General features: G+C 41.3%; 1 protein-coding gene across 1 annotated transcript in view; it reads left to right on the top strand.

Moving 5' to 3' along the window:
* NLRP9 (NLR family pyrin domain containing 9) overlaps positions 1-13,475 on the top strand; it is a 31,631-nt gene that overhangs the window by 5,879 nt on the left and 12,277 nt on the right. The window contains exon 3 of the mRNA XM_007468039.1: positions 1,625-1,786. Within this exon, the coding sequence (XP_007468101.1) occupies positions 1,625-1,786 (162 nt within the window). The remainder of the gene's footprint in view (positions 1-1,624; positions 1,787-13,475) is intronic.

The following is a 13,475-nucleotide window of genomic DNA, read 5'->3' as shown; positions in this document are numbered from 1 at the left end:
GTTCCTTGTTTGCTGATGGGTCACCAAATATCAACTTTTGTCCACATAACAATTGAGTGTTGTCACCCCAAAGAGGAGGAAACAAAGGCAGAATAATGTTGAGTGCTTGCCCAGTGTCACATAACCCACAAGTGTTTCAGATGGGCTTGATCCTGGTCGCCCTGGCCTCACGGCTCACTTCTTTGATGGCCATGCATGTTGACTGAGTGCATCTGACTGCTTCTCTCCCTGTTCAGGCTTGACTGTCAGCTTTGAGGGCCTCTGGGAATCGTGTTCTCCTGTGTTGAATGTCTTTTTTTTTTTGGTTTTTTACCTGCATTCTTTTAAAAATTTATTTTATTTTATTTTATTTATTTTATTATTTTTTGCGGTAGGCGGGCCTCCCACTGCTGTGGTCTCTCCCGTTGCGGAGCACAGGCTCCGGATGCACAGGCCCAGCGGCCATGGCTCACAGGCCCAGCCGCTCCGCGGCGTGTGGGATCTTCCCAGACCGGGGCACGAACCCATGTCTCCTGCATCGGCAGGCGGACTCTCAACCAGTGTGCCACCAGGGAAGCCCTGCATTCTTTTTTTAAAAAAATTTTATTTTGTATTGGAGTATAGTTGATTAACAATGGTATTAGTTTCAGGTGTACAGCAAAGCGATTCAGTTATACATATACATGTATCTATTCTTTTTCAAATTCTTTTCCCATTTAAGTTATTACAGAATATTGAGCAGAATTCCCTGTGCTATGCAGTAGGTCCTTATTTGTTATCTATTTTATATATAGTAGTGTGTATATGTCAGTCCCAAACTCCTACTTTATCCCCTCCCCACCTTTCCCCTTTGGTGACCATAAGTTTGTTTTCTAAGCCTGTTGAGTCTGTTTCTGTTTTTTTCTGTTTCTGTTTTGTAATAAGTTCATTTGTATCATTTTTTTAAAGATTCTGCATAGAGGTGATATCATATGATATTTGTCTTTCTTTGACTTACTTCACTTAGTATGATCATCTCTAGGTCTATCCATGTGGCTGCAAATGGTATTATTTCATTCTTTTTTATGGCTGAGTAATATTCCATTGTATATATGGACCACATCTTTTTTTAAAAATATGAACAGCTTTTTTTAAAAAAAATATTTATTTATTTATTTATTTAGGCTGTGCCAGGTCTTAGTTGTGGCACGTGGGATCTTCATTGTGGTGTGTTTAGTTGCGGCATGCAGGATCTTTAGTTGCGGCCCGTGGGCTTCTTAGTTGTGGCATGTGGAGTCTTAGTTGAAGCATCAAACTCTTAGTTGTGGCATGCATGTGGGATCTAGTTCCTCGACCAGGGATCGAACCTGAGCGCCCTGCATTGGAGGTGCAGATTCTTACCCACTGGGCCACCAGGGAAATCCCTGGACCACATCTTCTTTATCTATTCATCTGTCAGTGGACATCTAGGTTGCTTCCACATCCTGGCTATTGTAAACATTGCTGCAATGAACACTGGGGTGCCTGTGTCCTTTTGAACCATGGTTCTCTCCAGATATATGCCCAGGAGTGGGATTGTTGGATCACATGCTAGCTCTGTTCTTAGTTTTTTAAGGAACTAGTTGAATTGAGCCACTGGAGAGTCACAGTGTTTGTCTTCCTGTAGTACCATCGAGAAGCTCTCCCTCTGGCGGGATCTCTGCTCAGCATTTACTGCCAGCGAGAACTTCCAGATGTTAGATTTGGACAACTGTCAGTTCGACGAGGCCTCCCTGGCGATTCTCTGCAGGACGCTGGCTCAGCCTGTCTGTAAACTCCAGAAGTTCGTGTAAGTCGGATCTTCACCTATTCTTTAAGTCAATCGCAGGGTGTCATTCTTTCTACTCTGGCTTCTTTTGAAAACCCAAGTTACAATCCAGTGTTTCAAAAGAAAATGCTGAGTGCTTTGCTTGATTCAAATGTTTTACTGAGTGAGACACAAACTGTGGACAAACAGGGAGACTTTAAAACTGAACGTGGTCAAGAAGCTCACTTCCCAGCAGCTACAGCTCAGGTTACAAAGCCTGGATGAGAAAGGACATTTTTTTTCTGCTATGAGTGGTCCCTAGAACTATACCTTCCTTCCCATGGCATCAGCTCACTTGTGCACAGCCAGTTAGCTGGGGAGTTGCAAGTTCACGCTGACTTGGAAAAATCTTAAGAAGCAGAATCGGCATTTTGAGGAAATCGGTTTTTCCTTTGGGTTACAAGACTGCGTGTGTTTCGGTGTAGGAATGTGTTTGAACTGTGGCCCCCATTTCCGTTTCTCTGTAACAAGTGTTTTAACTATAGTGACGTGTACAGTAAAACTTGCTTGGGGGAAACCTAAGAGGGAACAATCCTGGCGGTTGGTGATGTTTGCTTGGATGATGATGGACTGAGAATAGATGTTTCCCAGGTAACGCAGGAGGAGGGTGCTGAGAGGACAGGTGAGGAAAGAGCCTGAAGTTCATAAAAGAGAAAAATAAGTAGAATAGCACAGAGAATAGGTAACACGGATAGAACACTTCTGTGGCACAGAGATGGTCGTTTAATATGCATCTCCTTTGTCTTTTAACCCTCATAACAATCTTGTCATCACCCTTTTACAAAACATGTACCAGAAGCACAGAGAAGCTCACAGTCCTTCTCTGATGTCCTGCTCCAAAGCGGGTTGGAAAAGAATTTCCAGACACAAGGCAGAATGTAAAGAAGACAGAATTTATTAGAGGGAAGTGTCGCTACCAGAACAGCGGGCGGACTTCCCAGTAGTCCGGGAGAGTCAAGCCCAATCATGTGCTATTGATCAGTTTTTATAGCCAGGAAACAAAGGAATGGTCCGAGGTGAAAATTTCGTTTACTGATTGGTCGAGGCACGTATAGCTTCCTTCCATATAGGGTGGGAGTGGGGCAGGCCAGATGCCTTTCCTTATTTGGGACAGGTCCTGTTGCCCAGGTGGGCGTCACCCAGGTGGGCTCAGGAATTTCATAACCATCGCAACAGGGTGGGGAGAGCGATTAAGAGTCCAGTAGGGGGTGTAACGCTGAAACTTTTTCAGACAGCGTCATACTTTGTCCTTGCAGCACCATTGTCCTTGTAGCACCACATCTGATACTTTTTTTTTTTTTAGGGTAAAAAGAATGCTTTTTATTAAAGGTAGGTAGTCAGGGAAAGGAGGTGTTTCTCTAGTAGAGAGACTGCATTTATGTACAGAAATACTTTTGAGTATAGTTGATTCACAATGTTTTGTTAGTTTCAGGTGTACAGCAAAGTCATTCAGTTATACATATAGTCATTCTTTTTCAGATTCTTTTCCCATATAGATTATTACAGAATACTGAGAAAAAGTCATGCAGAACAGCAAGAGAGAGAGATCTACTCTCTTAGAAGCTTTCAAATGTGCAATTTGGTATTATTAACTGTGGTCTTTACATCCCTGTGACTTATTTATTGTACATCTACCTGTACAGTCATGTTTTTGGACACAGTTCCTTGTTTGCTGATGGGTCACCAAATATCAACTTTTGTCCACATAACAATTGAGTGTTGTCACCCCAAAGAGGAGGAAACAAAGGCAGAATAATGTTGAGTGCTTGCCCAGTGTCACATAACCCACAAGTGTTTCAGATGGGCTTGATCCTGGTCGCCCTGGCCTCACGGCTCACTTCTTTGATGGCCATGCATGTTGACTGAGTGCATCTGACTGCTTCTCTCCCTGTTCAGGCTTGACTGTCAGCTTTGAGGGCCTCTGGGAATCGTGTTCTCCTGTGTTGAATGTCTTTTTTTTTTTGGTTTTTTACCTGCATTCTTTTAAAAATTTATTTTATTTTATTTTATTTATTTTATTATTTTTTGCGGTAGGCGGGCCTCCCACTGCTGTGGTCTCTCCCGTTGCGGAGCACAGGCTCCGGATGCACAGGCCCAGCGGCCATGGCTCACAGGCCCAGCCGCTCCGCGGCGTGTGGGATCTTCCCAGACCGGGGCACGAACCCATGTCTCCTGCATCGGCAGGCGGACTCTCAACCAGTGTGCCACCAGGGAAGCCCTGCATTCTTTTTTTAAAAAAATTTTATTTTGTATTGGAGTATAGTTGATTAACAATGGTATTAGTTTCAGGTGTACAGCAAAGCGATTCAGTTATACATATACATGTATCTATTCTTTTTCAAATTCTTTTCCCATTTAAGTTATTACAGAATATTGAGCAGAATTCCCTGTGCTATGCAGTAGGTCCTTATTTGTTATCTATTTTATATATAGTAGTGTGTATATGTCAGTCCCAAACTCCTACTTTATCCCCTCCCCACCTTTCCCCTTTGGTGACCATAAGTTTGTTTTCTAAGCCTGTTGAGTCTGTTTCTGTTTTTTTCTGTTTCTGTTTTGTAATAAGTTCATTTGTATCATTTTTTTAAAGATTCTGCATAGAGGTGATATCATATGATATTTGTCTTTCTTTGACTTACTTCACTTAGTATGATCATCTCTAGGTCTATCCATGTGGCTGCAAATGGTATTATTTCATTCTTTTTTATGGCTGAGTAATATTCCATTGTATATATGGACCACATCTTTTTTTAAAAATATGAACAGCTTTTTTTAAAAAAAATATTTATTTATTTATTTATTTAGGCTGTGCCAGGTCTTAGTTGTGGCACGTGGGATCTTCATTGTGGTGTGTTTAGTTGCGGCATGCAGGATCTTTAGTTGCGGCCCGTGGGCTTCTTAGTTGTGGCATGTGGAGTCTTAGTTGAAGCATCAAACTCTTAGTTGTGGCATGCATGTGGGATCTAGTTCCTCGACCAGGGATCGAACCTGAGCGCCCTGCATTGGAGGTGCAGATTCTTACCCACTGGGCCACCAGGGAAATCCCTGGACCACATCTTCTTTATCTATTCATCTGTCAGTGGACATCTAGGTTGCTTCCACATCCTGGCTATTGTAAACATTGCTGCAATGAACACTGGGGTGCCTGTGTCCTTTTGAACCATGGTTCTCTCCAGATATATGCCCAGGAGTGGGATTGTTGGATCACATGCTAGCTCTGTTCTTAGTTTTTTAAGGAACTAGTTGAATTGAGCCACTGGAGAGTCACAGTGTTTGTCTTCCTGTAGTACCATCGAGAAGCTCTCCCTCTGGCGGGATCTCTGCTCAGCATTTACTGCCAGCGAGAACTTCCAGATGTTAGATTTGGACAACTGTCAGTTCGACGAGGCCTCCCTGGCGATTCTCTGCAGGACGCTGGCTCAGCCTGTCTGTAAACTCCAGAAGTTCGTGTAAGTCGGATCTTCACCTATTCTTTAAGTCAATCGCAGGGTGTCATTCTTTCTACTCTGGCTTCTTTTGAAAACCCAAGTTACAATCCAGTGTTTCAAAAGAAAATGCTGAGTGCTTTGCTTGATTCAAATGTTTTACTGAGTGAGACACAAACTGTGGACAAACAGGGAGACTTTAAAACTGAACGTGGTCAAGAAGCTCACTTCCCAGCAGCTACAGCTCAGGTTACAAAGCCTGGATGAGAAAGGACATTTTTTTTCTGCTATGAGTGGTCCCTAGAACTATACCTTCCTTCCCATGGCATCAGCTCACTTGTGCACAGCCAGTTAGCTGGGGAGTTGCAAGTTCACGCTGACTTGGAAAAATCTTAAGAAGCAGAATCGGCATTTTGAGGAAATCGGTTTTTCCTTTGGGTTACAAGACTGCGTGTGTTTCGGTGTAGGAATGTGTTTGAACTGTGGCCCCCATTTCCGTTTCTCTGTAACAAGTGTTTTAACTATAGTGACGTGTACAGTAAAACTTGCTTGGGGGAAACCTAAGAGGGAACAATCCTGGCGGTTGGTGATGTTTGCTTGGATGATGATGGACTGAGAATAGATGTTTCCCAGGTAACGCAGGAGGAGGGTGCTGAGAGGACAGGTGAGGAAAGAGCCTGAAGTTCATAAAAGAGAAAAATAAGTAGAATAGCACAGAGAATAGGTAACACGGATAGAACACTTCTGTGGCACAGAGATGGTCGTTTAATATGCATCTCCTTTGTCTTTTAACCCTCATAACAATCTTGTCATCACCCTTTTACAAAACATGTACCAGAAGCACAGAGAAGCTCACAGTCCTTCTCTGATGTCCTGCTCCAAAGCGGGTTGGAAAAGAATTTCCAGACACAAGGCAGAATGTAAAGAAGACAGAATTTATTAGAGGGAAGTGTCGCTACCAGAACAGCGGGCGGACTTCCCAGTAGTCCGGGAGAGTCAAGCCCAATCATGTGCTATTGATCAGTTTTTATAGCCAGGAAACAAAGGAATGGTCCGAGGTGAAAATTTCGTTTACTGATTGGTCGAGGCACGTATAGCTTCCTTCCATATAGGGTGGGAGTGGGGCAGGCCAGATGCCTTTCCTTATTTGGGACAGGTCCTGTTGCCCAGGTGGGCGTCACCCAGGTGGGCTCAGGAATTTCATAACCATCGCAACAGGGTGGGGAGAGCGATTAAGAGTCCAGTAGGGGGTGTAACGCTGAAACTTTTTCAGACAGCGTCATACTTTGTCCTTGCAGCACCATTGTCCTTGTAGCACCACATCTGATACTTTTTTTTTTTTTAGGGTAAAAAGAATGCTTTTTATTAAAGGTAGGTAGTCAGGGAAAGGAGGTGTTTCTCTAGTAGAGAGACTGCATTTATGTACAGAAATACTTTTGAGTATAGTTGATTCACAATGTTTTGTTAGTTTCAGGTGTACAGCAAAGTCATTCAGTTATACATATAGTCATTCTTTTTCAGATTCTTTTCCCATATAGATTATTACAGAATACTGAGATTTCCCTGTGCTATACAGTAGGTCCTTGTTGGTTATCTATTTTATATATAGTAGTGTGTATATGTTAATCCTAAACTCCTAATTTATCCCTCCCCCCCACCTTTCCCCTTTGGTAACCATAAGTTTGTTTTCGAAATCTGTGGGTCTGTTTCTGTTTTGTAAATAAGTTCATTTTTTTAAGATTCCATATATAATATTTGTCTTTCTCTGACTTACTTAGTATGATATTCTCTAGGTCCATCCACGTTGCTTCAAATGACATTATTTTGTTCTTTTTTATTGCTGAGTAATATTCCATTGTATATATGTAACACATCTTCTTTATCCATTTCTCTTTCAGTCGACATTTTCGTTGCTTCCATGACCTGGCTATTGTAAATAGTGCTGCAGTGAACATTGGGGTGCATGTATCTTTTTGAATTATGGTTTTCTCTGGGTATATGCCCAGTAGTGGGATTGCTGGGTCATACGGTAGTTCTATTTTTAGTTTTTTAAGAAACCTCCATACTGTTCTCCATAGTGGCTGCACCAATTTACATTCCCACCAACAGTGCAGGAGGGTTCCTTTTTCTCCACACCCTCTCCAGCATTTATTGTTTGTAGATATTTTGATGATGGCCATTCTGACTGGTGTAAGGTGATATACCTCACTGTAGGTTTTTTTTTTTTTAAATAAACGTATTTATGTATTTACTTTTGGCTGTGTTGGGTCTTCGTTTCCATGCGAGGGCCCTCCCCAGCCGTGGCGAGCGGGGGCCACTCTTCATCGCGGTTCACGGGCCTCTCACCATCGCGGCGTCTCTTGTTGTGGAGCACAGGCTCCAGACGTGCAGGCTCAGCAGTTGTGGCTCATGGGCCCAGTTGCTCCACGGCATGCGGGATCCTCCCAGACCAGGGCTCGAACCTGTGTCCCCTGCACCGGCAGGCAGACTCTCAAACCACTGCTCCACCAGGGAAGCCTTCTCATTGTAGTTTTGATTTGCATTTCTCTAATAATTAGTGATGTTGAGCATCTTCTCATGTGTTTCTTGGCCATCTGTATGCCTTCTTTGGAGAAATGTCTATTTAGATCTTCTGCCCATTTTTTGATTGGGTGGTTTGTTTTTTTGATATTGAGCTGTACAGCTGTTTGTATATTTTGCAGATTAATCCTTTGTTGGTTGCTTTGTTTACAAATATTTTCTCCCATTCTGAGGGTTGTCTTTTTGTTTATGGTTTCCTTTGCTGGGCAAAAGCTTTCAAGTTTAATTAGATCCCATTTGTTTATTTTTGTTTTTATTTTCATTACTCTAGGAGGTGGAGAAAATTTTTTTAAATAATAAATTATGCTTTGAAGTCTTTTTCATGATTTCCCATCATTAGGAAAATGTTCAGAATCTGAGCTTTTCCCTTCCTTCTCTCTGGTTTATCCTTCACCTGCTTCCCCATCGTATGCTGTGGCCCATGGAACTTAACTTTCTTTCAAACCCCTGACCGAGCTCATTCCTGACTCAGAATGTTTGTTCCCTGCTCTCTTTTTTCCGGTCAGTCGTTCCCTAGACTTTCACCAGGCAAGCTCTTCCAATGCCTTCTCTGACCACCCCCCCACCCCCAGTTAAGCAGCCCGGACCCCCAGCCCAGCCACTCTAGAACCTCATCCTATGTTGGATTTCAGTATCAGTTATGAAATTGCCACTCTTCTGTTGTAATTGCCTCCAAGCAGAAGGTAAGCTCTGGGTTCTGGGTCCTGGACTGTCATATTCGTGTCTATATACACCCAGCACCCTGGCATCTAGTTGGAACTTAAGTATTTGTCCAGTGAAGAGAATGAACAGGTAGTTTGGTGTGATTGCAGAGATTAAGGGTTGCTCTTTGAAGTGAGAAGATCTCGAGTTATAAGTAGCTCTTTCACCTGGAGCACCCTTCAAATGCCTTTCCTTTCTTTTGCTACCCACTTCCCACCTTGTACCATCTATCTCCCATGTAGATACCGTGTGGTATCAGGTTGTTACTGAAAAGTGTGTGCCTCTTTTAGACACATTCGCTAATTTCGAAGCTTATTCTTGCTTCTGCGACTCATTGTTTCTAGCTGAATTCATTGTTCATCCTATGTCACTTATACCAAGAGCTTTTCCAAGACCCTCTACCAGGAGCAAATTTGAGTCAAAAGTTTGAGTAAACTTGAGTCTAAAAACATCTCCCTTGCAACTGTACCTTTAATGATGAGAATACATGTTGAATATTAAACCTTTTTTTCCTTGTTTCTTTTAATTTTACTTATTTATTTCTAAATTCAGCTTTTTTTTGGAACATCTTTATTGGAGTATAATTGCTTTACAATGTTGTGTTAGTTTCTGCTCTATAACAAAGTGCATCAGCTACATGTATACATATATCCCCATATCGCTCCCTCTTGCATCTCCCTCCCTCTTGCATCTCCCTCCCAACTTCTCTATCCTACCCCTCTAGGTGGTCACAGAGCACCAAGCTGATCTCCCCGTGGGATGCAGCTGCTTCCCACTATCAGCTCTTTTAAAAAAACAATTTTTTTTGTGGGGGGGCACACCATGTGGCTTGTGGGATTTTAGTTCCCCAACCAGGGATAGAACCCAGGCCCGCGTCAGTGAAAGCACAGAGTCCTAACCACTGGACCGCCAGGGAATTTCCTTAAATTCGGCTTTGCAGATGTAGATTTTTTCCCCAGTTTTTTATCAAGGTGTAATTGACATAGAACATTGTATTCATTTTAGGGGTAATTGACATAGAACATTGTATTCATTTTAGGGGTAATTGACATAGAACATTGTATTCATTTTAGGGGTAAGTGACATAGAACATTGTATTCATTTTAGGGGTACAATGATGATTTGATACATGTATATATTGCAGTGATCACCACAAGAAGTTTATTTAGTTAACATGTATTGCCCTACATATGTAGTTACAATTTTTTTCCCTTGGGATGAGAACTTTTAAGATCTACTCTCTTAGGAACTTTCAAATATATAATACAGTGTTGTTAACAATAGTCACCATTAGACCCCCAGGACTTATTTATCTTATAACTGGAAGTTTATAACTTTTGACCACTTTCTACCATTTCATCCTCCCAATCCACAATCTCTGGCAACCACCAAATATTTATGTTTAGAGTTTTTCTAAGATCCCATATAGAAGTGAGATCATATAGTGTCTTTCTCTGAATTATTTCACTCTCAGATGTAGAGATTGATCATTTCCATTCTTCAGTTATAGCTCTTCTAAAAAAAATCCTCTGTTTTGGTAGTGCTTAGGTTTCTTCTTTATCTCTAATAGTCTACAAATTTCAATAGTATGGGTCCCTGTGGGAATTTTGTTTAAGCTAATTTTACTGGCTCTCACTGGGGCCCTTTCAATCTTAGAACTGACAAATGATTAATAAAATAATTTGGGGAAGGCTTGTGTTTAAGTTTAGGAAAACGATCTGGATTGCTTATCTCTGTTACAGTAGGGAGGTAAAACTTGAAACCATCCCTTTTAACATCAACAAGATAAACTTAAGATTTTTATAGTTAGGACACAAAATGTGAAGAAAAGATTAGCAAGCTTATAAAATATTTTTATATCAATGATTATTCATTGCGTCAGGTTTTTACACTAACCATTGTTTGATTCACTTGCTCCATCAAAATAAGAGCTCTTTAAATCTCGGGCAAAGAGATTAAATGTCCACTTAGCTCTCACTATAGCACTCACCATGTCTGGCAACTATTACAGGTATTTCACAGTATTAGTTCATTATATGCCTTTAGTTACTTAATGAGGTGGTCAGTCTCAGTACCTCCTGGTACACTCTAGAAAACCACCACTTGGGAGGATTCAGAAACATGCCCAAGGTCACACAGATTGGCAAGAGGTGGAGCCAGGAGTTGAACCCATCAGCCTGGCTCCAAGGATGCATGGTTCTTAGTTCACCAACATTATAAGTTGCTGATGGTTGAGATTCTGTTCTTATTGCTTTTTTAAAAAATTTTTTTAATGGCATATAGTTGATTTACAGCATTGTATTAGTTTCAGGTGTACAGCAAAGTGAATCAGTTATACATATATACATATATCCACTTTTTTTTTTAGATTCTTTTCCCATATAGGCCATTGCAGAGTATTGAGTAGAGTTCCCTGTGCTAGACAGTAGGTCCTTATTAGTCATGTTTTATATACAGTAGTGTGTGTGTGTCAGTCCCAATTTTCCGATTTATCCCTCCCCTTCTTACCCCCCTTTTTGCTCTGTTAACTTTTTCCTTAACTCTAAGGAAAGCAAAAAAACCCCAACAAACTGCGTTACTGTCAACACTTCCATTTTAGTCCGTCTCCTTTCCAAGAGGTTGCTGATCCCGCGCTGATGATGTAGATGGTGACAATTATTGATTAGCTGTTCACCCTTGTGATTGTTTTCCCGCCGTTTGTCTGCTGACTCAACGCTTACTGCCGGCCTGGTGTCGGAGTCCACTGCAGCTGCCTGGTCTGTGAATCACTGTGTGCTCAGTGGAGAGGTGGCTCAGAGGACCTGCTGACGCCCCCATTTCTCACAGGTGTCGCCGGCATATCAAGGGCATTCCCTGTCTTTCCATGGTAGCACTTCTCCTTGCTCGCTGGGCCAGCCTGTCTTATCCTGATACTACTAACCCCCTCCCTCAAATCCCTACAAGTCCCACCCTGCTGTCCTGGGCTGCATCCATCCCTGGGCAGGAAATGCCTTGGGTATTGCTCATACGTTTAGGGCATCACTCTGCCAGGAATTCCCACAAGTCTTCCAGGCTGTTGTGTCCCTCACACCTGTCTTTTATTTCTGGCCAATGCATAATTCACATTTTAGTGCTTGAACATGGCAGAATATTTACTTTGTTATTTCTCAAAGTCGATTAGGAGGGGAGAAGTCAGGGTACACTTAAGTCATGACGCCGAGAGCCACGCTGTGTGGCATGTATTTATAAATCATATATAAATTTATAAAAAGTATATATATATATATTATACGTTTAATATATGTTATTAAAAAAATCAAAACCTGGGATTTCCCTGGCAGTCCAGGGGTTAAGACTTCTTCCAGTGCAGGGGGTGCGGGTGCAGGTTCGATCCCTGGTCAGGGAGCTAAGATCTCACATGCCTCACGGCCAAAAAACCAAAACATAAAAAAGAAGGAATATTGTAACAAATGTGGGATAGGGAGGGAGGGAGATGCAAGAGGGGAGAGATATGGGAACATATGTTTATATATAACTGATTCGCTTTGTTATAAAGCAGAAACTAACACACCATTGTAAAGCAATTATACTCCAATAAACATGTTAAAAAAATAATAACCTACTAAACAAGTGGGTGAAAAAATATATAAGTAAATCAATAAAGTAAGTGCAAATAAAAGATAATGAAAAAAAAATGATCCACATCCAAAAAAAAAATCTTAAAAAAAACCCTAAAAAAATCAAAGCCTGATCATGTTCCAGGCACTATAATAAGTTGTAATTTCTTAACCATCATGACTCTATCTACTTGTTGCATGAAGAAACTCCACCATTAAGTTAATTTGCCCAACCTTGCAAAAAATCCAGAAGAAAAACAAGTATTCTAAGGAGGTTTTCTCTATCTCAGGAGCCTGAGTCTTGAATCATGACATATTAGGTTGTTTAAAAATCTCGTTTGGGTGTTCCCGTAACATCTTACAGAAAACCTGAACGAACTTTTTGGCTGACCCAATATATTGTGTCCTTTGTATTTATTTTATTTTTTATTTTAGCTTTTAAAAATTGTCTCCTTTAAAAAGAAATCTGTTTTTTTTAAACTCAGAAATTTTATTTCAGTACGAATTTCAATAGTAGATCATATGTTCAATATAAATTCAACCCAAGTTGTTACTTTCTATTTTTAGCTACTAGTAATTCTATTTATTTATTTTTTAAAATTTGTATTGGACTATAGTTGCTTTACAGTGTTGTGTTAGTTTCTACCACACAGTAAAGTGAATCAGCTATACGTATACATACATCCCCTCTTTTCTGGATTTCCTTCCCATTTAGGTCACCACAGAGCACTGGGTAGAGTTCCCTGTGCTATACAGCAGGTTCTCATTAGTTATCTATTTTATACATATTAGTGTATATATGTCAATCTCAATCTACCAATTCATCCCACCCCCACTTCCCCCCTTGGTAACCATGTTTTTTCTCTATATCTCTGTCTCTATTTCTGCTTTGCAAATAGGTTAATCTGTACCATTTTTCTATATTCCACATATAAGCGATATTATACCATGTTTGTTTTTCTCTCTCTGACTGACTTCACTCTGTATGACAGTCTCTAGGTCTGTCCACATCTCTGCAACTGGCACTATTTCGTTCCTTTTCTTTTAAAAAATTTATTTATTTATTTATGGCTGCATTGGGTCTTCGTTGTTGCGCATGGGCTGTCTCTAGTTGTGGCGAGTGGGGGCTACTCTTTGCGGTGCGTGGGCTTCTCATTGTGGTGGCTTCTCTTGTTGTGGAGCACAGGCTCTAGGCAAGTGGGCTTCAGTAGTTGTGGCACCCAGGCTCAGTAGTTGTGTTGCCCTGGCTTAGTTGCTCTGCGGCATGTGGGATCTTCCCAGACCAGGGCTCGAGCTCATGTCTCCTGCATTGGCAGGTGGATTCTTAACCACTGTGCCACCAGGGAAGTCCCCTATTTTGTTCCTTTTTTT

This window comes from Lipotes vexillifer, unplaced genomic scaffold, assembly GCF_000442215.2.
Source record: "Lipotes vexillifer unplaced genomic scaffold, Lipotes_vexillifer_v1.1 scaffold1223, whole genome shotgun sequence".
Lineage (NCBI taxonomy): Eukaryota > Metazoa > Chordata > Mammalia > Artiodactyla > Lipotidae > Lipotes > Lipotes vexillifer.
The sequence above is the reverse complement of the archived record's forward strand: the minus strand, read 5'-3'. Positions and strand labels throughout refer to the sequence as shown.